Source organism: Nestor notabilis, unplaced genomic scaffold (assembly GCF_000696875.1).
Source record: "Nestor notabilis isolate BGI_N333 unplaced genomic scaffold, ASM69687v1 scaffold20942, whole genome shotgun sequence".
Classification (NCBI taxonomy): Eukaryota; Metazoa; Chordata; class Aves; order Psittaciformes; family Psittacidae; genus Nestor; species Nestor notabilis.
This window is the reverse complement of record NW_009918134.1, coordinates 12,688-37,710: the sequence shown is the minus strand read 5'-3', so window position 1 is coordinate 37,710 and position 25,023 is coordinate 12,688. Positions and strand designations below refer to the sequence as shown.

The window sequence follows — 25,023 nt, the reverse complement described above, 5'->3', positions numbered from 1 at the left end:
CAGCACAAAATCTGTGATTAGGGAAAGGGCCTATGCTACCAAGAGTGTTCTCCATGGAAAATTGACTTCGCAGTCCTAGTTTTGTCAGTGAATATAGCATTTGTATTAGAACTAATCATCTGGCTTGCCTTGGGTTTGTGGGGGTTCCAGTGAGCTAGAGAAAACCCTTTCTAGGGGAGCATAAGGCTTCTCTAGGCTGAGCTAACCTTCTCTTAAGAATAAGAAATAAAGCCAATATTTTCTTTAAAAGAGATCTAAGAACAGCAATTAAAATAATTACTCGATCAGATAAAACTAGACTAAATATACAAGAAGCCTGTTACTTACCCAGTAAGTAAAAGTATTTATATACTAACTTGAACATCTCTTGATTGCAGAGATATTTTTACTGCTGCGGGCTGTGTAATTAGATATGGGCAGCCTGCTTCTTTTAATTGCCTATACAAGAATGTATGTCAGTGGTTACTGACAATGCCTTCAGACTGAGTGTTTGGGTTTATGGTCACTTTTGCAGGAGTACTTTTGAAAAGAGAAGTCAAGTTAAATTGGAAGATGAGTGAGGCAGTGGGCTGGATCTCCGAGCAAATTAAGTACACAGCTGCATTCGTAACTTACACATGCTTTTCTCAGTTGTATGAAAATAGTTAATTAGCTGCTGTTACATATAGAATTAGCCAGCTTGGGGAATTAGGCAGTAAATATATTTTACAAATTAAATTCTGAAGTCCTTTAAAAATGCAGCAGTCCCCCAGCCACCAAACAAGAGAATCTGAGCTCCTGATTACCCTTAAACACTGCAACTGGTCTGAATTTGTTGTAGGATACCTTTAAGCCTTCAGTGTTGCAAGTATTTACCTAAAATCATGCTTGAAAATGCCAAAGTGTTTCCATGGTATTAAAAAACATAGTTAAGCATTCCTTTCTGGATTTGTTCTGCCTGATATGACAGAGATACATCTTTGCTTGATTAGAGGTCCTTGAATTAAGAAGTAATATTTTACCTGTTGCTCAGTTGTCCCTATCTAATGTCAAACTCTTGCAGACTCTCTTGGCTCTGTATCATAGCTCTGCTTCAGCCCAGAGCATTATTATATATATTTCAGCAGCATATCCTTGGTAAGTATACATTTCAAGGCACAGCACCTGCTTAGTGACATGTGTTAGTGCTCAGATTTAGTAAGGCAGTGGAGCTGTTACACAAATATGTCCAATACAGCAGCCCTTTCTGGGTAATTTATTCTGCAAAAGCTTTTTCTGGCCTTAGAAAAGAAAGAAAGGCAACTTGTAAGGCAGTTTTCTTCAGTGGCAGTGGCAGGCAGCTCGGCAGCGGTAATGTGAATGTTAGTGCTCTTGGCTCAAAGTAGCTGGTAAGAAAAACCTTCATACTGGTTTTTGAAGCTGCAGCTTGATTTTGAAAGCAGCTGACTGATTCTTCTGGGGTTTACATTTTCCTGTCCAGATGGGAGTCTTCTCCAGCCTTCAGCACAGACAGCTTTTCAGTTTATTTAAGCCTTTTGAATCCAGTGAAGTTGCGAAACCATTCTTTAGGTTGATTGGCTTTTGTGGTTGGCTAAAGTGCTGACAGTATCATTCAGTAGGCTCAAAACAATGTATGAATTCAATTAAGTCTTAAAAGCTAATATATACAGACTTCTTTTGTAATATTTGTCTTTTTTGGAGAAACGTAAGAAGGTCACTTAGTTGGAAAGTTTAACAAGCCAAACAGGAAATAGCAGGAACATGAAAACTACTAGTTTGATTGGGGGTGAGTGATACAATTCCAGTGTAGTACTGCTTCCTATATGCTGCCAAAAGCAAGGTGATGTCCTTGATTTTCTATAAATCTGTGTCATTATTTCCTGTGGAATATTGCAGTTCATAATCTTAAGTCTTGCTTTTAAATTAAAGAAAGATTAATTTGTCACTTCAGGTCATGTTACAAGTATGTGCTGTTTGTGATCCTATTCTCTAAATTGGCAGAATCCTGATTTCTGACAAAGTTCTAAGTTCTAAGCATTTCTTCACAAAAATCCTAATTTCTGACAGTTCTAAGAGCATTTCTTCTGCTAATGTTGCTGCTAACAGATTTTTTTTCATTATGTCAATGAAGCTTTAATTTCCAGTGCCTTCCTGTGTGGTTTTGTAAAAGCAACAACCGGCCAGAAGACTTTCTTGCTAACTAGTAAAACTGGTTACAAGTTTTTTCCTAGCTGTAGCTTCCTTTTTAAGCAGACACTGTAGAAAATCTGCTGTCTGCTCTTCTAACTTTAGTCTTAAGAGATACCAGCAGAAAAGAGGATGGTGGATGCTGTTACAAGGCTGAAAGGGGTTTTAACAAGTCCAGCATACCTTAAACTCAAGTTCTGTTTTTTCCCTTTTTCTCCATAAAACCATCTGTCTTAGTAAGAGAAGATGATCGGTTTAGCACTGACTCTTAAGGAACCACAAACTCTTAAGATTAAGAGAAGTAAAGTCCAAGAAGCAGAAATTTAGGAAGCAGCAAGTGATACGATGTGCTAAATAACTGCTAGCCAGTAGTTCTTGGGTCATGACATGCTGCTTGACCAGCTTCAGGCAAGAAGCAGAGGCCCCTTTTTGTCCTCTGCTGAATTTTCCCTCCTTTGTTGTTCTGAATGAAAGCTGTGATGGTAATTAGTCCTGTCTCCTGAGTTTGTGTTAGCAGAATTAGTTCCTGCAGGATACTTGGTTTAAAGAATGTGCTCTGTTTGGAGTCTAGATGAATGTGTGATTTCTTTTCAAGACATGATTTTTGTATTGCCATGATCACTGCTAAGTTTCAGAGCTATTGTACACATAGTGGTCTCATCTCTGGAACATAGTCCATAATTTCTTGGATGGATCAGGCTTCATGGAGTATTTTAAAGGTACCTGATAAGGGAGGAATAAGCAAAGATGTTACTGTGTTTTCATACCAAGGTTTTGGGATCACTTCAGTGTCCCAGTTATGCCTCTTTGCACGTTTTCTCAATCCATAACCACTGTATTACATAAAACCGGGTTAATATCTTAATAAATTACCCTGCTGTGTCTGGAGAGTTCGGAGAATGAGATGTCATTTCTCTTCACTAATGTAGTAATGAAAGGTCATTATTACATGACAACTCAATGTGGTGAACTGTAGAGAAATTGCTTCATCCTTTCCTAGGTTTGACTTTTTCTAGGTAGTAAAATAAGTTCATTTTCAAAAAGAAACACTTACTTCCCTACCTGTTTTCCCTTACTTTAAAGGAAATATTTTAAAGATGGTTCTTGATGCTTTTGAGTGGAAGCTTTTTTCCCTCTAGTATAGCTATAGATAGACAAGCTCATAACTGAGTGAAATGCACTTGTCACTCAAGTTAAATTTACGTCATGCTTTTTAACTGGTTAATGTGGGAGACAGTGGAAACTATATGGTTATTGCCAAAGAGAAGTAACTGCTTGTCTGGAGAAGAAAGAGTTAAAGAAGAAACAAAGTACAATCAAGCAGAGCAACCCAGCTGGCTGAGGAGGAGAGAGCATAAGATACCAAGACACCTGGCTGAGGAGGAGAGAGCATAACGATAAGAGACTGGCAACTCTGGGAGTGGTTGTGAGAAAGCGAGCAGTGTTAAAAAACAAACTGTAAGTCAGGAACTAAACATGATAGGCTACAAATAGAATGGTATAAAAAGTTTGAGCAGTAGGCAATAAAGTGATTCACTGCATGAAGATGCTCTGGGTCCGTGTCTTCATCCTCTCAGGTTGACACACATTCTAAGAATGTATTGTTTCCTGTCTTTTAACATTCTTTCCTTCTCCAGAAGCACACTTTCTCTAAGTACAAACTATTTCATAGGAAAGACCATCTTTTGTCATTCCATTGTTTGGACTCTGGCCCATCAGTGTTTTGATGCAGATCAGTATCTCTTAAAAGGAATAGTTTGTGAGTTAATGAGTCATGAAACAATCCAAGGTGTGCCTTTGCTGGGTATTGAATTGAGCAGAGTTCAAGCTGAATGTTTTCAGTGTTATCCTCTTAACATTTAAGTGATTTAGAACCTCTTAGGTCAAAGTTTGAAGTGAGGCTTTGGGGACATGCTTCCAGTGAAATCTTCCTCTAAAGGAGTCTTGGGGACAGATCAACAGTGCCAACCCTTTCTTGGCTTTAATGACAAAACTAGCTAATACTATAGTTCTCTAATTTATTACAACGGGTTTTAGTAAATAAACATGAGACTGACCTGATTTGACATCCTGGGATGTATCATTAACATCAAGTTCTGAAAGCTGCTGATCAATACCAGGATTTACGTAGATCTCAGTTCTCTCTTATCTGCTCATCTTACAGACTTTGGCCAACCATTTCTCTATGTGCTTTGAAAACCTAATGTTTGATCTGCAAGTTTTCTTTAGGCTTCCAGTATTCTAGTTAATAAATAATTTAAGTTATGAGAAGTAGGAGGGTAGGAAATAAAATAAATTTAGTTGATGAGAAAACTTAGTCTTGTGTGTTTGTAGCAGAAGAAATTCAGTGTATTTGCTGTTAAGAAGAGTGGGTCTTGGGATTTTACTGTTCTCCATTGTAGCCTAGCTAAAAAGCTTTTAAAAGATAAGAAATGGGAATGAAGGAAGCTTTCTGAAAACAAGCAAATAAAATAGCCCAAACCTTTTAAGCTCCTACTCAGAAGCAGTTTCTCAGCTTCAATTCAATTCAGTTGATCAGTTGTTAAACAAAACCAGCCACAAGCAACTTTACTTTCATGTGCTTGTAGCCAAAAAAATGCTTTGAAATTAGCAAATAAACTGGGTTTTGTGGTTTTCCCTCCCCCTCCTTTGTCTGTATGTATGGGAATGTAAATATTGGTGGGTTTGAGTGTTCAGTGGGGAGGCATTGTGAGGTTTTATTTCCAGTTTTGGGCAGTCATTTGGGATTATCTTCTGATGTCTAATGGGCAACAGTAATTGAGTAATGCTGCTTTTGAAGTATTTCTTTTAGCAAAACAAGAGGATTTGGCATATGAAAGCCTTGGCGTTGCATTTTTGGTTACCACTTCCGTGTAAATAAGGGTATAGAAAGTATTTTATTAGTTCCCTTTTGTTAAGTAGACCTTTTCAGCAAAAATTCAATTGCTGTGTTTGTGTTCGAATTCCTGTTTCTATGAAGGCAAAACTTCATGAATAAAAATTAATAAATCTTTAAATCCAGAAGCATCAGTTGTGATTATGTACTTGGCCTCATGTATAACACAAACTAAATGGTTTTAGTTAAGGTTTTTTTCCTGCTTTACATAAATGCTATGATTTATTTTTACTTTTTTGTCTGGTACCGTGTCTCAAGAGCTGTACAAATCCAACCCAGTCTCTTGACACTCAAATTTTACTACCTGAATGCTGGAGGACAGTGTTTCCATGCTACATGCCACAAAAACTAAACCTACAAGCAGTGATTTAATAGAAAGGAAAATAATGAGGTAGGTATGGAGTATAATTACTCTTTCAGATGGTGTGGTTAATTCTTCCTGGTAGCTTCAATGCCATTCAGTTGCTCAGCTCTTGTGATGTGCTCCTGGCTTGCAGTCTTCTCTGTGGTTTAGTCTAGCTCTAGACTTTTATGTATGTTTTCTTTCGGTAAAGAAAATGGCTTCAAAAAAAGGTGCTGTTGTAAAGCTATTCATGAAATCAAAGATAAAACATAGTGGTACAAACTGAACTCATACGCACAATAAAACTAGTGAAAGATGGAATGGATGTTTGATTTCATTCTAGAGTGCTTGTTAGGGCTGAATTATTGGATGCTGTTAAAAAAGAGTAGCCTTCAATCAGCACTCGTGTGATTATCTCAAATTTTTTTACTTTTTCAGGAGGAATTAAAAAAAAAAAAATCTCAGTGTAGATTGAGACATTGATTCATCCGGTCCTTTTACTGGTTAACAGGGCCTTGATCCAGAAGCTGAAAAAACCCCAACCTGCAATGGGGTGTTAATGTGTCTTCCACATATGATGTCTCTTCTGCTCTCACCTATATCCACTGCATGTTTTACCCTGACCTGCCAGGAGTGGCTAATCCTAAAGTGTTTGACTCTATCTTTCACTTTATGTAGCTGCTAACATTTTGGGAGAAGGAGGTCCAAGATCCTGCTCTTTCCCAGGGAGAGGCTGTCATCAGGAAAGCCAGAGGCTTGAATACCTGGGTCATGAGGAAGAGGGGAGGAGTTGTCTGTGCCTTCATGGAGACACTCAACTAATTGATGACAAATGCACGAATACCAGCCAAATGGGTAAAGGCTTGAATAAGAAAACAGACCTGGATAAAATGTCTTCAAACCCGCTAAATATTTTGCCTTGACATACTGTACCAGGGAGTGGGGGGGAAGCACCTCTAATGGCTGTGATTCCTGCCTCTGCTGTATTTCGAATGCAAGCTTCCATACTTGATACAATTCTATGTACAGTTGAAAACTACATGAAGAAGACTTCTCTTTTGTGTGTAAAAGAAAGCAGCAAATAAAGTAATACTAAAAAAAAAACCCACAAAAACCAACTTGGGAAATTTGATTACAGAAAATGTGTGAGTGAATGAAGATGGTTTTGTGCTGTCTGCTGCCCTTTCAAAGTAGGCTTCCGCAAACAGCAGAGGCTCAGCTAGTGAAAAGTCTGGTTCCTAGAAACGACAAATGGGTGCATAGGGTGTGGAATATGTGTATGTGTGGGTATGTTGCAGTGCTCTGCCTGTTTCTGAGTGATGCTGCAAGGCACTTGTAACCCAAAGGGTGCCACAGCCTCCTTTGTATTTCTCTGCCCCTTTCATATGTCATTTGTGATCTTGTCTGACACTTTCACTTCCCTGCCTTAATTCCCTAGATAATCATGGATAAATCTCCATGATGGAAGTCTTCTGTGCCCCTCTGCCAATGCAGCTTAGCCTAGCAGAGAGGGAGGCATGTACACTTACACACAAGCACTTTTCTTGGATCGTTTTATAGGGAAGTGCTGGGAGAGGGGAGCAGAGAGTAAACTATGTCTCTGAGATGTGATGTTGTGACTGGTGTCCTGCCAAGCCGCTCTGGATGGATCCTGCCCCTTGCACAACAACAAAGCCTAAGGTGGAGAGCGTAGCTGGACTACTTGGGGATGAGTTCCCATTGATTAGTTCCAGACTCAAAGCTCAAATGTAAAGTAGTGCAGATACACTATCTCTGGATATCTCCTGAATTAGAAATAGTAACTTTAGGAGATTTTTTTATCCCCTGGGTTGAGAAGCTTGATTTTTCTTGAATTTAGCATCCTGAAAAGACAACAGTATCATGTGTTCTTAATTCCATACTAAAGTTTTTCTGGTGATGAAATCATTTATAGCGATACTGGGTAGAATCAGCTCTTTGAGTGATTTCCCGTGCTTTTGATAGTAAATACTATTAAAAAATACATATTTTTTTTTTTTACTTTATTATTAGTTAGGCAGCACATTTAATATCTACTTGTTTCTGCTTGGTAGGTGGCACCTTTTTCTTCCTGAATGTTGTATAATTGATTGTTCTGAATAAAGGTGAGCTTCACGGTAGGTTTAGGAAGCTTATTTTAATAAAACCAAATGTAGAGTAAGTAATACTGTTATGGTTTAAGCCCAGCCGGCAACTTGGAACCTTGCAGCCACTTGCTCGCTCCCCCCTCTTCCTTCCTCCACCTGCTCCCAGAGTGATGGGGAGCAGAATCGGAGGAATGTAACTCCCATGGGTTGAGATAACAGCTCTCCAGTAACTAAGGTATAATACAAACCACTACTGCTACCAATAATAATGATAAGAGGACTGACAAGGGTAGAGGACACAACCGCTCACCACCCGCCGACCGATACCCAGCCCGACCTGAGCAGCGATCTGGGCCTCCCGGGTAACTCCCCCCAGTTTCTATACTGGCCATGACGTGCTGTGGTATGGAATAGCCCTTTGGCCAGTTTGGGTCAGGTGTCCTGCCTCTGCTTCCTCCCGGCTTCCCCTCCTCCCTGGCAGAGCATGAGACTGAGAAAGTCCTTGGTCAGAGTAAACATTACTGAGGAACAACTAAAAACATCGGTGTTATCAGCGTTGTTCCCAGGCTGAAAGTCAAAAACACAGCCCTGCACCAGCTACTAAGAAGGAGAAAAAATGACTGCTATAGCTGAACCCAGGACAAATACAAAGAGTATGTGAGGGGCCACATAACAAAAATATACAACTTAACAAATTAAACAAAACTCTGAGATAGGTGATATTTTTCATGGCATTAGATAATTGGGAGAAAATTACTGGAGCACTTCATATAATTAGAAATTATATAGTCACTTGTCCCTAGAAGCGTATTGCTGCTACACAGTGAACTATATTTCATGCTCTAGGACAGACCTAATCTTACAAGATTTGGTTTGGAATTGCTGCAAGGTGCAGAAATAACTACCTAATGGTTTGCTTTGCTAATTACAGTCATTTTCCAGAGGATAAATTCACTTCAGCAGATTATATTAACTAGATTAAGTTCAGACCAGAATTTAGGCATGAAAAGGTCATGGAACTGTCAGCACAGCAAAATCCACGAGGTGATTTAAGGTTTGTTATTAATCCATATAGAAAAAGAGCAATAGCTTGATTTTTGTATTGATAGGTAATACTATTTTGCCTGAATTACTGTAGATGAATAGGTAAAGAGATGGGACTTGAATACTGTAGAAATGTCAATGATAAGTAAAGTGACACTGGATTTGCTATGAGTGACAAGTGGTGAGGAACACTTGTTATGTCTTTGTTAGGGTTTGACTCGTAATGTCTTTCTGGCTTTCTTTATCCTACTCCAAGAACAGATGCTGCAGCAGTTGACACGAGGCTTTCTCTAAGTTATTTGCTCATCCTTCAGCTGTTTCACCAGCTGCATGGTGATACCTCTTATCAATATCCACTTCCTAAGTTCTTTCTAATTATAATTCTGAAGAACAAGTAATTCCAACCAATTCTCAGTGTATTTTAACTGTGATCACAATTAGGGGTGACCTGAAATCTCTTACATAAGTGTACCAAGGTAGATTTTCCTTAAAATGGCAAGAAATCCTCTGTACCATGTGCATGCTTAAATCTTTATGCCACTACATACTGTCTAAATTGCTCATCGGTACCTGGCATGCAGAAGATTTATTCCTGTGGTGCTCAGCATACAATGTACCAGCTCAGTAGTACTATAAAATCATTTCAGAAACAGGCAAGGAATCCACTGAAGTCTTTAAGAGGAGCTAGTCTCTACAAAAACCATAATATGCAGGAGAAAGTAGTAAGTAATGAATTGACATTATTCATAAGCTCAGGGATTTGTGTTACTGTAATTGGGAATTACATGGAGAAGGAGTGGTTGAGATATCATAAAAGGAATGTTAATTCTGTATTTTAAAGACAGGCATCAACATCTGTGGATCTATTTAAAACTTGCCAGTTCTAAAAAGTTCAACTGCAAGTAAATGAGACTGGAAGAGGAGGTCTTTAAAAGAGCCAAGAACTAGCCTGGAACATTTTTAAATGAGCAGGACACACCAAAAATTTTTAAATGGCCACAATAAAGACTTCAGGTCATGATTGTTTTTAGGTACAGGAAAGTCAAGCTCACTGCGGGGAGTAGGGAGACGTGAGGCCGATGACACAGGTTGCCTGTTGTAACGCTGTCGCTATGGCTTTTTGCACCGCAGTTCTTTTGTCATGCACTTATGTGATGAGGAAGTTGTTATATGTGATAAACATGGGTTTGAGTCAGGTAATACAGAGTATAAATAGCCTTGAGAATAGCTAAACATGTTGTAAATGGTGATTCACCAGAAACAAAATGTTAGATCTCTGGGTTTTGTTAGAAGCACTAAGTGAGATACAATATACACAGCATGCATCCCTTCAAGCACCTCGCTTGGAGGTAAAATTCCAGGGACTTTGTTTTAGTATAATTGCTTTTGAATTTTTAAGCTGATGTAAATTAGCTTTTTGTAAGAAAAACTCTGTGTGTGTATCCCCATGCGTGCAGTCAAAAGGCAGGAGAAATTTGCAAGACAAATAGAAAGTCAGTGAAATAATCTTTGTAAAGTTCAGCATGGTGGAATTTCTGTCTGTGTGTACTGGGAAATGAGAGTCTCCAAGAATTTAGCGTATCAAATACGTGATGTGTAAAGCCGTGTCTTTGATGGCTGTGTACCATATGTAGAGATGGAAGCGGTGACCTGTGCTGTTACTCAACCCTTTCCACAGTAAGATCCTGTTTTTACGTACAACTTACTCAAATTGCAGTAATTGAGGCTGAAATTTTCCATGAAACTGCGGTTGAGGAGTTGTCATGATGTCAACAGTGCAATAAACCCACACTGAACTCCCTGCAAAATCAGCCTCTGAAAACATGGAGGCTTTTGCCTGTCTGAATTTCTCTGTTTGCCAGATTTCCCTCAGAGGGATGGTGTTTGCTCTTTGATGTTATTAAGATAAGTCCATACAATCTGTGTAGTGCACTGTTACTGTATAGATGAGTGGTATGATAAGGCCATGAGGACCTCTGCATTTAGTGTATTGTTTGGGTACTGGTTGAGACAAAGCTTTGCTAAGGTTCGAGTTGAAAGCATCATGCAGCAGTGATATCAACCTTCCTACCTGCCTGAGCTGTACACCCAAAGCACTGCCACAGCATGAGATGCTCTCAAAACAAGTCCTGGCACTATCGGAGAGTCATCACTTTTGCATGTATTTAAGCATATCTGCCTCATTCTTCTTATCTCTTTGTTTTTTCATAGTGAGTGTTGAAAAAGTGGAATTAAAGGGACTGGCACACAAGAAGAATGAAAGAAATGTTGAATATTCCTTTGAGGTAAGGTTGTTTTTTTACTGTGAAAGAAGGGAGGTTAGTAATACTTCAGGAGGAGTTAAAGAAGCTTTCAAACCTCATTGCTGGATCGCAGAAGCTGTTCCAGTGGAGCTTCTTTGAGATAGATGGTAGTCTCATTTTTTAAACAATGATTTGGAAGTAGTCATAAATGGCTGGTTATGAGCATATGTGGGTGATGCAGAGATTGTCTGGTAAGTGGGACACAGGCAAAAAAAGATATATTCACTCTAATGCAGCAAGTTACGGCTAAGTTTATATTTAGGGGGCAAATATCATGCCACACTTACAGAACGGTTATCTATGTGCTGAATGCAGAAGCTAGAAAGAATTTAAGTCTTAATCTGGGCAAATGAGAATTTAGACTCTTTGGGCACTGCTGCACATATGGGAAAAGAGGTAGGATGGTCATTTATCTTTTGCTTTCAGCACTGAAGGGAGTGCGAGACTGTGGTGTATCCTTCAGGCGTTACTGATTATAAAAGGAGTGTTGAGAAGGACAGAAAATAGCTCTGGAAATTACTCAAGGCTTGAGGAAAATGCCGTGTAGTGAGAGACTTGACTGAAAGATGATTTTCAGTATCCTATAAAAGCGTTTTCAAAGGGAAGAGAATGTTACACTGTAAAGGCAGCGTTAATCTAGCAGACAAAGGCATAACAGGAACCGAGGTCTGAAAATTGAAGCCAGACTAATTCAAACTGGAAGTGATAATAGTTTCTTTGGAATGAGGGTGGCTAGCCACAAGCTGCTGGGAGAAGTGGCTTCCCCTCCTATTCATGCAGCTTTTGGAGGTCCAGTCATTGCTCACAGTTTCTGTGGAGGGATGACTTCATTGTGTGAAGCTTTGTGTTAATAGCAGAGACTGGATTCTGGGTGCTGGCGAACAAGAATGGCAAACTGCTTTTCTTCCATCTAGCTGGAACGATGTATTCCAAAATTCAGAATGCAAAGCCCAGAAAATGTCTTTGGTTTGCTTAATGAGGCAGCGGAGCCAAACAGTTGGTGAGAAAAGGAGAACTTGAAAGAAAACAGCAGAATTTAAATTCTCTACAATTTTATCTACAATTTTATCAGAAAGAAAAAGTTACTCTTGAAAACTACCACCCAAGATCAGTTCAGCATCTGCTTGTGATGCTGACAGCATTAACCTCTGTGTGACTTGGTTCATGGATGATGTTCTGCATTTTCCAAATCCCATGATTGTTCCAAATATCAATATTAGAAAGGAGTTTTTCAACGGATTTTAAAAATCTTTATGAAATACGCAGTTACATATTAGTATCTTGTGAAACATGTTTTCCTATTATAAATTTTTCTTTAAATACCAGAAACCACTTTCACCAGCATTTCACTTGACAGCTTATTACTGAAAGAATAATATGTAATTTAGTTTAGCTAATAAATTACTGTTTGCTCAGTTAGAAACCCAACTATTAAATGTTTTGTTTAGCAGCTTGGGAATAGAAGGTCAATAGAGTAGTTTAGTGTTTTCAGCATTGCTTCGTAATGTTACTGTTCTTTGCATTTATGATTCATATTTTTGTTTTATAAGTATTGAAAATTATAACCAGTTGACAAAATGGAAGTCATAACAAATACTGGGTTGTTACAAAACTAGGAAGAAAGTTCTAGATTTTTCTGAAATTTCTCCTGAATTCTAAAAAAAGTTTTCGTTTATCACAAACATTGAGAGAAACCCAACAAAAACCCCCACAGGCTTTGTAAAACCAGAAACTGCTTCAGTTCTCTTTTCTTTTTTGTTTTTCCTTATTTTTTTGTCTAATAGCTCTTCAGAGAGGAAATTCCTCCATTATGTAATGTATTTTGAAATACTCTCCTCTCACCAGTCTTTTTGGCAGCATTCTGATGGCTGGAAAAACTTTGTGTATGTTTTCAGTTGTCATTGAAACTAGTGTCATGTGAGAAGATGGTCTCCTGATTCTTAATGCATAAATCCAGCTTCCTCCCTTATAGAACTGCTGAAGATCCATATGCTTCCCAAATGCCATGAACAGATACCTGAAGCCTGAAGGCATTTATCACTGGCCAGTCTCATGCTGATGTCCTTTGTGCCAAGAAATCCTGGTTTTGGCTCAGTTAAGCTAATCATCTACCATGCAATAAATGCCTCTGTATCTAAGAATGTAATGACTTAATGCGTATGAGAAGAGATACTGAACTCTTTCCTTCTTCTAGGGCATATACAAGATGGTTTCTAAAGAGCGTGGCTAGAGCAGGAGCTGCAGATTTCCTTTCTAAGGCTTTGCCTTTCTTTGCAGTGAGGTGATTTGCTGCCATCTTCAACTTTGCATGGCATATGGAGTTTATTAATTATAAATAGGCACTGTTGTGCTGTGGTGAGTTGTTCATATTCAACATCAGATTCTACAAACCAGCTGTTTTCTTTAACAGTAATGAGAGAAAAAAATTTCCATTACTTACTAGTCTGTTGCTTAATACTGGACGTCTGCAGCGTGCTATGGCTGTGTAAACTATGAAGAGCTTTTTTAAGCATTCAGAGTAGCTGCTAAGTATAATAACAGCAAGAATCAGGCAGCGAGGGAGGAGTGGGTAATAGTTACTTATGCACAAAAAGGAGATTTTCCTTACTGCTCTCACACATTGCAAACTTTCTTGCAGTTGGGGGGTGACATTTGATAACCATTCTTGATCTTTTGGAACCAAACCTAAATCCCTGACCATTAGTTACTAAACTGAATGCTTTTTACTTCCTAAGGTCCTGTGGTCTGATTCTTCAGTGACGTTGGTAACCAAATCTTCCTCTGAAGTGACTGAGTTTATTTCAAAGGTAAAGGTCATATCAGAAACACTTTGAACATAGGAGGGTGTTTTGTCCCTGCATATAGTTTTGTTAAATGACATTTTTTAGATATGCTGAGATAATACAGATTGAATTTCATAAAATGTTTGACTTACAAATTGCTGTGCATTGAACCTCATATGCGTAATGCGTCTTCTTTTCACTTATTATTTGTGATATCCTTCACATTTAGCTATCTCAGCTGTATCCAGAAGAAAACTTGGAGAAATTCATTCCTTGCCTAGCTGGTCCAGATTCATTTTACCTAGAACGGAACCACATGGACCTGGAATCGGACCTTAGGTATGCTGGGATTTCTGTTGTTGTGAGTTTTTTCCTTGACACTTGTCTTTTTTCACCAACTGGAAGAAAAAAACCCAGGAAATAGAAATTATATGTTCATATTCTAAATTACTTTCAAGAAATTAGAGCATGATCCTAAGCATTATTTCTTGATGTTCTACTAATTCCAGTGTGGAAGAATTTTCTAGGAATTCTTTCTTCAGAAATACAGATGGTAATAATATTCAGTATTAAGCTTCCTGGAAAATTGACATTTCCTCATTCCTTATTCAAAACAAATAGAGGATCATGGGCTTTGAAGGAGCTTGGTTTGGGCTCAAAAAAATAGCCCAAAAACTCAGGAAAATACAGCTGCCTGAATAGTTATCCTTCTGTACTGAGGGATGGGTTGTGGGCATTTTCTTCCCCCCCCCACACCTCTTTAGAGAGTTTTTTTGTTATGTCAGTTGTTTTAGGTTGTCATGGTATTTATTTTACTTTCATTTTTAAAAGGTGGTTATGTGTGTGTGTGTGTGTATATATATATGTATGTATATATAATAGCCATTAGGTTTGTGGGAGCCATTAACAGCTAAGACCTTTTTAAAGCCTTAAATAATACCTCTTCACATTATCACAAATCACCTGGCCATTATCTGATCTAACCCACCATTTACAAAATCATCATCTGTGGCAGGTCACATCAGTCTTCTCTTTCTAAATACCACAATAGTTTTGCTAGGAAAATTTGAGGGACTTAAATTATTGACAGCTGCTACTGTCTGTATCTGTGCAAAGTTTTACATGGCATTTTAAAATACTAATTAACTTTAATTAGAGCTTCTGCTAAACATCTCTCTTCCCTAAGTCCAGACTGGCAGAGCCACCTTGGATATTGGTTTTCCATAGTCGGAGCCAGCAGGTGCTTGCCTAGATTGTTTTTAATGGCAAAGAGCATTAACATTTCACATAGTCTCTTCTGTGCTTTGAGGATCACAGCCTATTGACAAGAATTAGGGAGGGTAAAAGAGAATGCATGTTGCTGCTGTTCAGCCTGCAACAGTCTCTATAAATCTAGGTTAATGGAGCAGCAATCTGTGTTCACAGAGCAATGGTTGTATCTCTGGAGCAGAGAAAGAAGCTGTTCTGTTAAATGCTGCATAGGTGAAATAGTCAGAAGTTTAACTGTGATTTTTCAAGGTGGAAAGCACATTTGTGTGCATGTGTATAATTGATTATTTTTTACTCAAAGACTTCTTAAAAATGGCACAGATACGGTCAAAATGCTCTCTTTTCTAAACAATTTTCTATGTTTTTGAAATCTGTAGAAGATTTGGCCAAAGTTTTTGCATGACCGTGAGAAGTTTATACCTGGTGAGGGAACACACTTCATACATTGCAAAGTTTTAGGAGATTTTCCCTCAAAAGAGGCACAGCAATCCCAAAGAAAATGTGACAGAAGTTTTACAGCCTTTTTCCGTACGCTGCCAGACTCTGCATCTGCTGTTTATCTCCAAGAGGAGAAAATTAAATAACAGATACATCTATATTTTATGGTCTTCAGATTCGTGAATTTGCACGGAAATTTTCAAGTTTATATTTGAACATTTTCTTCTTTACAAGTGTCCAGTGTTCCTAAATTAAGCACCTTTTCCGGAACACTCAACAGAGTGAAAGCAGCACAATGGTAACGTGTTTAAGTAGTGTTCAGTTGATTCAGTGTTGCACAGTCTTATTAATTTGAAAGGTCTTTTATGTTTTAGTTTTAGAATTTCCAACTCAATTTCAAAATGTCATGTACAGTCTATAATCTTGACTATATAGGCAGCTGCAAATGAAATATAACAGAATGGGTGGGTTTGTTTGCTTTTGATGAATGTGCAGGTATTTGGCACCATTACCTTCCCATGTGGTGAAAAATGACCATGTCAGAAAGTTCTTCAGCACTTCATCTCCTTCACAGCAACTTCAGAGTTCAAGTAAGTTTAAATAAAGCTTAAAAATGAATTTTTTTGCACAGATGCACGTTTCATAAACCGATGCCACTTGTAACTTCTGTTCCCTGTTTTTAGATCCTGGCAACCCTTCCCTTTATAAAGTAGGAACTACGCTGGGAACATCTGGAAGGTGAAATATTTATTACATTTACATTTGTTCTGGTTAGTTGCAAAACCACATCACAGTCATCAGGAACTATCTGTCCTTGGCAGTTATGAGATCAGCAGTGGCTCTCTTGCCCTAAGAAATGGGTATGTTCAGGGAAGAATTTGGGGAAACCTTTTGGCCAGCGTTACATGGGAGATAAGATCGGAGGATTGCAGTGTTCCTGCTGGCAGTAAAACCTGCTCTAAGCAGCCTTTCTATAAAGGTTTAAAGCTGTAACTACTAGTCAGCATCAACACTTCAGTGTTGAGCTGTGGTGATGGATGATTTCTTTGTGATCTGCTGCTTACTGAAGTGGTAGTGGTCTCAATTACATACTTAGAAGGAATTGTTTTGAATCTGAATTGTAGGCGTGTGTCATCCCTAGTACAGGTCTTTGTGGTCAAAGTGAGACTAGAGCATCTCTGAAAGGGTTTTTTCTCTCTAAAGCATATTTGAGTGTTTTCTTGTACAGCAGGGGTTTTCATTTCAGAGGGAAGGAGGAGACCTCTTCTAAGGGAGGCAGAAATCAGCCTTGGGAAAAGAAGGAAAGAAATTATCTTGCCTTTTGTTAGGATTTAACAAACTCAGAACTTACTCTCTTAAGAGGCAATTTTCATTTTCTTTTAGCAAAAAACAGGACCCTCCAAGGAGACAATATTGTGGGTTGTGTTGCCACTTCCTCATGTGAAAATTTCCACTGGATTCTCTCTGGGCTTCTTTTTAGTAGTGCAAAGAACTAGATAAACCATGGCCATTCTCTCTACATTTCTTTTAAATCACAGAGGTAGTAGACCATATGTTATCTGTGATTATAGAGGGAAACCTCTGCTTAAGCTAAAGATAACACTGTTTGCCCTAAGCTGCACTGTTCTTATTGTGCTATGCAACAGCAGAGATACAAATCTCTAACTTGGATCCAACAGTGCAGAATCTACTAGAAATCCTGGAAGTGGTAGATTTGGTGGCCGTAGTAGCTGAACTATGGGTGAGACAGATTCAATGTGCTAAAATGAATTATGGTGACTCTTTTGCAGACCTATATGTGGAGTGGCTGGCATTCAGTCTTCTCAGAATCACGTTCAACACTCGGCTGCTGCTCCTGTTGCACTACCCCACTGTTCCCATGCAGGAGGTACCAGCTCGTCGCTGGCCTATCGCTCCCAGATGGACACCTCTTCTTCACCCATGTTAATGTCTTCCAGTCCGCAGACCCCTCAGACACAGGAGCAAAATGGGATCTTAGACTGGCTCAGGAAACTGCGGTTGCACAAATACTATCCTGTCTTCAAACAGCTCACGATGGAGAAGGTAGGGCAGTGGATTAAGAGAAGCGAGGCAGCTTTCAAATCATACTCGTGTTCTCTAGTGCGGAGGCAGAGGCTGCAGACATCTGCATCGAGAATTGCAGAAGTTGTTGGCAAATGCTGTGAAGGTTTTGCTCCCTTGAAGCAGTAATATTTTGATGAAAAGCTTTCTGTTTGGCTCTGTGCTGTGTCCAGGGCCTGGGCTGCTCCACAGCTGCCTCCTGCTTCAGAATTCTTCACTATGTAGTTGAAGATCCATCTTTCACATGGCCTCAGGAGCTCTGCTTTGGCTCCCTGTTCATCCCTTTGATGTGCAGCACATAACTAAAATTTGTAGGGGTTTTTTATTATTGTTTCTGCTTCTTGGTGGATTTTTCTCCCAAAATACTTGGTTATCCTGATTTTAAAAGATAGATTCAGAGACTTCTGAAATGAACAGTAGTGTGCGCACATACCTGCAAGTGAACGTGAGGATTTTGTTTTCTGCAGAAATTCTTGTGGAAAAGCAATCACTTATATATTTGCACAGTAAGAGTCACAGATGATACCTCTGTGTGCTGGGTTTTATCTAAATGGAATACGTCTGCAGCATTTACCCAGCTCCACCTATGAAATTCATGTCATCTTACTGTTTTTTAGCCTTGAACGCCCTCCAGTGGAACAAGTGCTTAGGTCCAGGTCTAAATGGGGTGGTTTTATGCTGGTTGTGGTATGTTGTATGGATTTAATTCTAATCTGTTACCAGAGTCTTCTGATTCGATTTTCACCATTATGTGAGGAAATATATAGTGTTTTGTTCTCTAATAAAGTAGCAAACCCGTGCATATTCTAGTGTGTTTTTAAAAAAGCATGTGTTACTGTACATACTTCGCTGACTTTGACTTTCATTACATTATATTATAAATGCATATATTTTAATTTCATATTCTATGTCTGTGTTTTATTTTAAGATTTAATTTTGAGTATATTTTCTAATTAAACTGATGAGATGACAGCATATTGATTTCTGTGTTAAATGACACAACTAGGAAAACCAGAGTGGGTTTTTTTTTCAAAGAATCAGATCCTTAAACCCATTTATAGTACAAAGTTCTTTTTTAATAGGTACACAAATTACTTCATCTTTATTGTGAGTAGTAAGTATAAGCACACACCTAATTAAATTCAATCTGCACGTGTTCTTTCTTTCATGCTGGTCCCCCACACTTTCTGTCTACACTGATTCTGTAACTAAAAACTAGAGTAGAGAGTTTCTTTGAATTAACATATGTTTAAAAATGGCTTTAAAGTTGCCTTTCAGAGTTGATCTCTACTGAAAATGTAAATAAGAATATTCCAGGCTGTGAAACTAAATAGGCATTGTTTTTTCTTTACAAGTTTCTGAGTCTTACTGAGGAAGATCTGAATAAGTTTGAATCCCTCACCATGGGAGCAAAGAAGAAGCTCAAGACCCAGCTGGAGTTGGAGAAGTAAGTGTTTGTGTGTGTGCACGTCTGAACTGTCTTTTTAAGGCCGTAAGATATTTAATACAAGTTTTATGATGGTCTTTGCTTTGTAGAGCATAAACCTATCAGGATTCACAGCTGTAAACATGGGTAATGCTTATCTCCCTTCCTCTGGAGATGCGTTGGTTACTTTGAAAAGCTCTTACCAGATAATATCTATGGTGTACTGGTTCACTGTCGCCTGTTCAGGGTTGTGGTAGGGATCACCAAATGGAAAGAGTTTGTGAACTCTGTTTTAAAAGGATACAACAACCCAATCATAACGTACAATACCTCTTGTCCCCTGGTCTCAGGAAGATTGCAGCTTCATGATCTTAATATTGCCAGACATAATATTGCCAGTGCTCTGTGCAGTATTAATAGCCCTTTGGGGAAACTGATGCAACAGACTGTCCTATTTTTTGCATCTCCTCTTAGAGAGAAATGTTTATTCTGAAGCTTCTGCAGTTACTTTAAAAGTAATTAAAAATCCAAATCCATGCCCATTTATCAAAGCTCCTTGACAGCACTTTTCATCAGTCTTAGTTTTTTCCAGACTGTGTTTACAAAATGGAAACTTAGAGCTGCATTTGGCTTCTCTTTGGTTTTGGTGTGCGTGGCTCTGCTTGGGATATATACTTGCGTCATGTGTGGTAGGATTTAGTCACTGTTGGGTGATATTTTACCTACTGCAAATAAGAGCATTAGTTTTGTAATCAGACAGCACACAGTCCAAATGTAACTGCTGGCAAGAAGCTATGGTCATGATTGATGTGGTTTCCAAACGTTTCCATTTGAAATTAGCATAGCATTTAGTGGGTTATTTAGTGGGCTGAGTCTGCTTCAGTTTCATTCAGAAATCGATGTATGTGGTGGTGTGCTTTAGCTATTTTCTGTTTTCTCTTATGTTTCTCCACCACCCTATAGAGAAAAGTCGGAGAAACGGTGCCTAAACCCCTCAACACCTTCTTCAGTAACCAGCAGCGGGGTGGCAAGGGTTCCCCCTACTACACATGTAGGGCCAATCCAGGGTATTCGTGGCAACCATGCTGCAGGTAAGAAAGAGGAGCAGAGGACCCTGCTCTGATCTCAGGACTGACTGTGTCCTTGCACAAGAGCAAGCTCATTCATGCAGTGCTTTTTCATCGACCTGTCATAAGCTTTAACTTCCAAAATGTCACTGGCTTAATAGGGAGCAATCAAAAAGTCCAAATATCCCACCGTGAGGGTGCTGAGGTGCTGGCACAGGGTGCCCAGAGAAGCTGTGGCTGCCCCATCCCTGGCAGTGTTCAAGGCCAGGTTGGACACAGGGGCTTGGAGCAACCTGCTCTAGTGGAAGGTGTCCTTGCCTGTGGCAGGGGTTGGAACTGGAGGAGCTTTAAGGTCCCTTCAACCCAAACCAGTCTGTGATTCTATGATGCCTGTGTATGTGTGGTGCAGTTAAAAGTAGTTTTCTCCTTGTGGGTTCCATGTGACTGGCTGGCTGCACTAGCCATCAATTGTTAAGCCTCCAGACTCCTGCTCCTTAGCTGATCTGTGTCCGTAAACCTTAAGCATCACTGTATGTTAGATGGTGTCATGAAACAGTTGTAAGTAGGTGTTAACCACTTGTGTCTGCACTCCTGATGACTTGTACACCCGTCATCTGCAGAGCTGCGAGTGGATGTGGATCAGCCAGCTCACCCACTGCCCCGTGAAGGCAGCTCTTCTGAGTACTCCAGCTCTTCTTCCAGCCCCATGGGGATCCAGACAAGGGAAGAGAGCTCAGACAGCGCTGAGGAGAACGACAGACGTAAGCAGAACCAAGCAGAGAGGGTGCCTGTATTGCCCAGCTTTGTCTAGTGGAGCAGTTGTACTTACAGACGTTTCTGTCCCTAGGTTTAGAGATTCACTTAGACGGTTCAGAAAAGGAGAAGCCAGTGATGTTACTGAACCATTTCACTTCGAGCTCTGCCAGACCCACAGCTCAAGTCTTGCCAGTGCAGAACGACGCGGGCTCCAATCCGTCCAGCCACCACGCTCTGCCCATGCAGATGATGTCAGCAGCCTCTACTCACATCACCCCCATTCGGATGCTAAACTCAGTGCATAAATCAGAGCGTGGCAGTGCAGACATGAAGCTACTGTCATCCTCTATGCATTCTCTTTTATCTTTAGAAGAAAGAAATAAAGTTTCTCCTGGATCCAGGGGCAGCATGAAAATGGAAAAGAGCTTTGGAAATACAGTGGTGGATGTAATGTCTGCATCTTCTCCCCACCAGCCCTTGCAAGTGCTGTCAGGGGCCGCTGAGAACAGCTCACCCACTTCTGCTATTAACTTTGGTCCTCGAACGAAAGTTGTACATGCTTCAACTCTGGACAGAGTGATAAAAACAGCTCAGCAGCCAGGATTAATAGTAGAAACGAGTACTGCTGCCACTGTAACATCCAGCACAGTCTTCCACGTGGCTCGGCCACCCATCAAACTCCTGGTGTCTTCATCTCTTCCTACTGATTCTGCTATTGCAGGACAGACTTCCTGCTCCAGTAATATGCAAATAACGGTGTCCCCTGCAATAATAAATCCCCGGACTGCTCTGTACACAGCCAACACCAAAGTTGCCTTTTCTGCAATGAGCAGCATGCCAGTGGCCCCAATGCAAGGCAGCTTCTGTGCAAACAGCAACGCAGCCTCCTCCAGCAGCCACCCCTCCACATCCTACGCGACCATGGCCAACCTGCCCAGCTGCCCTGCACCCAGCTCCAGCCCCACGCTCTCCTCTGTTGCCGACATGCTCTGTACACAGCCAACACCAAAGTTGCCTTTTCTGCAATGAGCAGCATGCCAGTGGCCCCAATGCAAGGCAGCTTCTGTGCAAACAGCAACGCAGCCTCCTCCAGCAGCCACCCCTCCACATCCTACGCGACCATGGCCAACCTGCCCAGCTGCCCTGCACCCAGCTCCAGCCCCACGCTCTCCTCTGTTGCCGACAACAACTTCTACAGCAGCAGCAGCAGCAGCAGTAGCAGCCGGCGCAGGCGCAGCAGCCTCAGCAGCAGCAGCAGCAGCAGCGGATCCGCAGGGAGCATCCCGGTACCAAACCAGAACCACCACCACCATCACCACCAGCAGCAGCAGCCGCCGCAGCCGCCCGGGTGCATGGTGTGCAGCTCCTGCGGGTGTAGTGGGAACTGCGGATCCAGCGGTATGACCGTCAGCTACGCCAACTATTTCCAGCACCCGTTTTCAGGCCCGTCAATGTTTACTTTCCCATTTCTGCCCTTCAACCCGCTGTGCAGTAACGGCTACATCAACACGCAGCAGTACAACAGCAGCACCACCTTCCCCGTGGTCCACACTGCTTACAACAGCGGTATAGCTCCGGACTCCGTGATGACCGGGCAGTCGACGTTTGCAGTACCACCAATGCAGAACTTTATGGCAGGGACAGCAGGGGTGTATCAGGCACAGGGAATGATGGCAAACAGCAATGGTTCAAGTCACAAAAAAAACGGGAATCTCTCCTGTTACAACTGCGGGGCCAGTGGTCACAGAGCTCAGGACTGCAAACAGCCTCCGATGGATTTCAATCGACAAGGTAAAAGCAGGAGGAGGGACTGAGGCAGGACGTGGCTCACCCACAGAGTGCTGTGCTTAGCCAAGGGGAATGGTTGCACACCCCAAGGGTTGGAGGGGGGCTGATGGCAGTGCCCTGTCGTTGACTTCTCACTTGCATAAAGAAACCTGGTTCTTGAAAGCTGGTGGGGTTTAGCTGTATTTGCAAGTTCAACTTGATTTTGTGCACACCCAGTGCAAGGACGTAGGGCCCAAGTAAAGCCCTGGGTCAGAACCGGGTGCCCTGCAGGGCATGTGCTGTTTGGGAAGGGGAGAAGCTCGGAAGGAGCTTCTGTTGACTGGTCGCAGCTGACTTGTTGCTGCTTTACACCTTGTCATCCAGTCGTCTTTGGTTCTAACAGCAAGTTCCCCTGGATGTTTGCAGACTGAACAGCTCTGTTCCCCCCTTCTCTTCCTCCCCAGAATAGTAACCAAAATCAGAGTTGCTGTTCAGATGCCCCTGTGTTTGCTGCTATAATTGTTTTGTAGGGTTTGTTGCTTACATAGTTACAGCCCAGGTTTCTCCAGGAGAGAGCTGAAATCCTTAATTCCAGGTGAGAAACAGCAAAGAACATTACTTTAAACTGAGAGCACTTTCTAGTCCCACTTTTCTCTTTTATTTGTACTGACATACTGCGTTGGGAAAATTTGCATGTGGTGTAGGCTTCAAAAATGGAACGTGAACTTTTGACTGGAGGGAACCGCACTGAGGCGTTCATTTTACACGGTGTCTTGTCTGTGGTGGGTGTCTGTGTTTGGATTTATACGGTGCAGACAAGTATTTGAATGCTATAAATTAACAAGTGACTTGGTTTTGAGGCAGCACTTGACAGCACTGCTAAAATGTACCTAATTAATGGTGGTTTTGTGGGTAACATTTTGATAGTGGCCAGTGGGGAAGAAGCAACACTGCCTCATCAGTCCTAATTCAGAGAACTTCAGAAACACAGTCCAGTGTCTTTTTAAGCTGAATTCCATTTCATTAATTAAATTACCATTCAAATTACCCCAAGTGAAGTTTTGAAGAACTATATTTAAGGTGGTGACTTCAACAGTGTAAAACTAAGCTTTGATTTTCAGCTTCACCAATTGCAGACACGTTTGTCAGCTTCTTCTGCAGCTTCAGCACCGTGCTGCGAGCTGGCATTGTGCTGTAATTACACACTTAATATTGTGTTACGTGTCTAATAAGCAGTTTGGTTTAGAAAGTGCAGGGATGTAATGGATGCAAAGGGGTTGATGTTGTTTAACTCTTCTGTTTCCTCTCCCCCAGGTACGTTTAGGCTGAAATACGCCCCTCCCTCTGAAAGTCTTGACTCCACAGACTGATGTTTTGTCATCTGGCAAGAAAATACTGTAAGCCATGGAGATATAAGGAGATTGAACTACAAAACTGAGACGTCCAGTTGCTGTTAAGCTTAATGTATTTTTTAATCCAAAGGTGCTTTACTTTATTAGTCTAGGTAGAAAATCTAGCTTAGGGGTGCATCAAACCCATTTTTGATTGCCAAAATCAAGCTTGGATCTCGTTGTTGGAACTTCTGGCTACGTGTCGTAGGATCGATGGATGGTGGAGCTGGCCTGATGTGAGTACAACATCTGAGGTACTTTGTTTTGCTGGAGCCACGTTGCCATATCTGGTCTTCCGAAGGGGAAACGTCGAGCTCCAGGGCAGCTGCATTCTGAGGTGGGAGCTGGGAGCAGCCGTTCAGAAGGACTTTGGCACCCCTGGGCTAGGTAAAATGTCTACTTTTTTTCAAAAGTGATCAGGCACTAATCTCTGGGATTATTAAGGATTGCACTACAGAAGAATGTATAACTCCTCGAGCTTTCTGCGCTTGTAGCAGACAGAGACCCTCTGAGACCAGTGCAAGAGGCAAAGAAGTTCCAGCTGACAACATTTGGCACCAGCAGGCGATACGTGACTAAACCACACAATAAAAATCTGAAGTAAGTCTCTCCTTTTCCCATCCAAAAGACACACACGCGGCAGTTTCGGTTCCTTCTGGAAACAAACTTGTGCTTCACTGTCTCACTTATTACTAGATAGTGCTGGGTTCCCAGTGGTGGAATAAACTTTAGTTTCCAAGGGTCCAAGTCCCAGAGACTCCAGAGTCATAAAGGCTTCAAGGATATATTCCTGTAATACACAAAATCTTTACGTCCTGTTACTGTATATAGGTCTCTTTCACAGAAACCTTATTATTCTGCTTTTGTAAATTAATTTTAAACCATCCTAAAAGAAAAGGAAAAAAAAAAAAAAAAGAACAAAAAAAAAAGAACTCTGTCAGCAGAGTTTGTAAGCTTTTGCTTTACTTTATATAAAAAAGTACCCCTTTGACTCCTACCCGGAGGCTTTTGCTACAGACTTCAGAAGTGGTAGAAGTCAAACATGTAAAAGGTAGTAAACTTCATTATTATCACGACTTTGAAGGATTTCTCGTCAGCCTCCTTCGTTGCAATAGATTGTAGATGACTAGCTTTGGTGTTAACTACTTAGCGTACATCATTTGTGGGTGACAAATCTAAATTAGGAC

General features: G+C 40.7%; 1 protein-coding gene across 1 annotated transcript in view; it reads left to right on the top strand.

Annotated features, from left to right (window-relative positions):
* ZCCHC14 (zinc finger, CCHC domain containing 14) overlaps positions 1-24,326 on the top strand; it is a 50,906-nt gene extending 26,580 nt beyond the window's left edge. The window contains exons 3-14 of the mRNA XM_010009567.1: positions 10,766-10,839; positions 13,593-13,664; positions 13,870-13,979; positions 15,843-15,937; positions 16,031-16,085; positions 17,138-17,411; positions 18,785-18,876; positions 19,819-19,946; positions 20,543-20,683; positions 20,770-21,664; positions 21,916-22,469; positions 23,760-24,326. Of these exons, the coding sequence (XP_010007869.1) occupies positions 10,766-10,839; positions 13,593-13,664; positions 13,870-13,979; positions 15,843-15,937; positions 16,031-16,085; positions 17,138-17,411; positions 18,785-18,876; positions 19,819-19,946; positions 20,543-20,683; positions 20,770-21,664; positions 21,916-22,469; positions 23,760-23,815 (2,546 nt within the window). The 3' untranslated portion in view covers positions 23,816-24,326. The remainder of the gene's footprint in view (positions 1-10,765; positions 10,840-13,592; positions 13,665-13,869; positions 13,980-15,842; positions 15,938-16,030; positions 16,086-17,137; positions 17,412-18,784; positions 18,877-19,818; positions 19,947-20,542; positions 20,684-20,769; positions 21,665-21,915; positions 22,470-23,759) is intronic.
* The last annotated feature ends 697 nt before the right edge of the window (positions 24,327-25,023 follow it).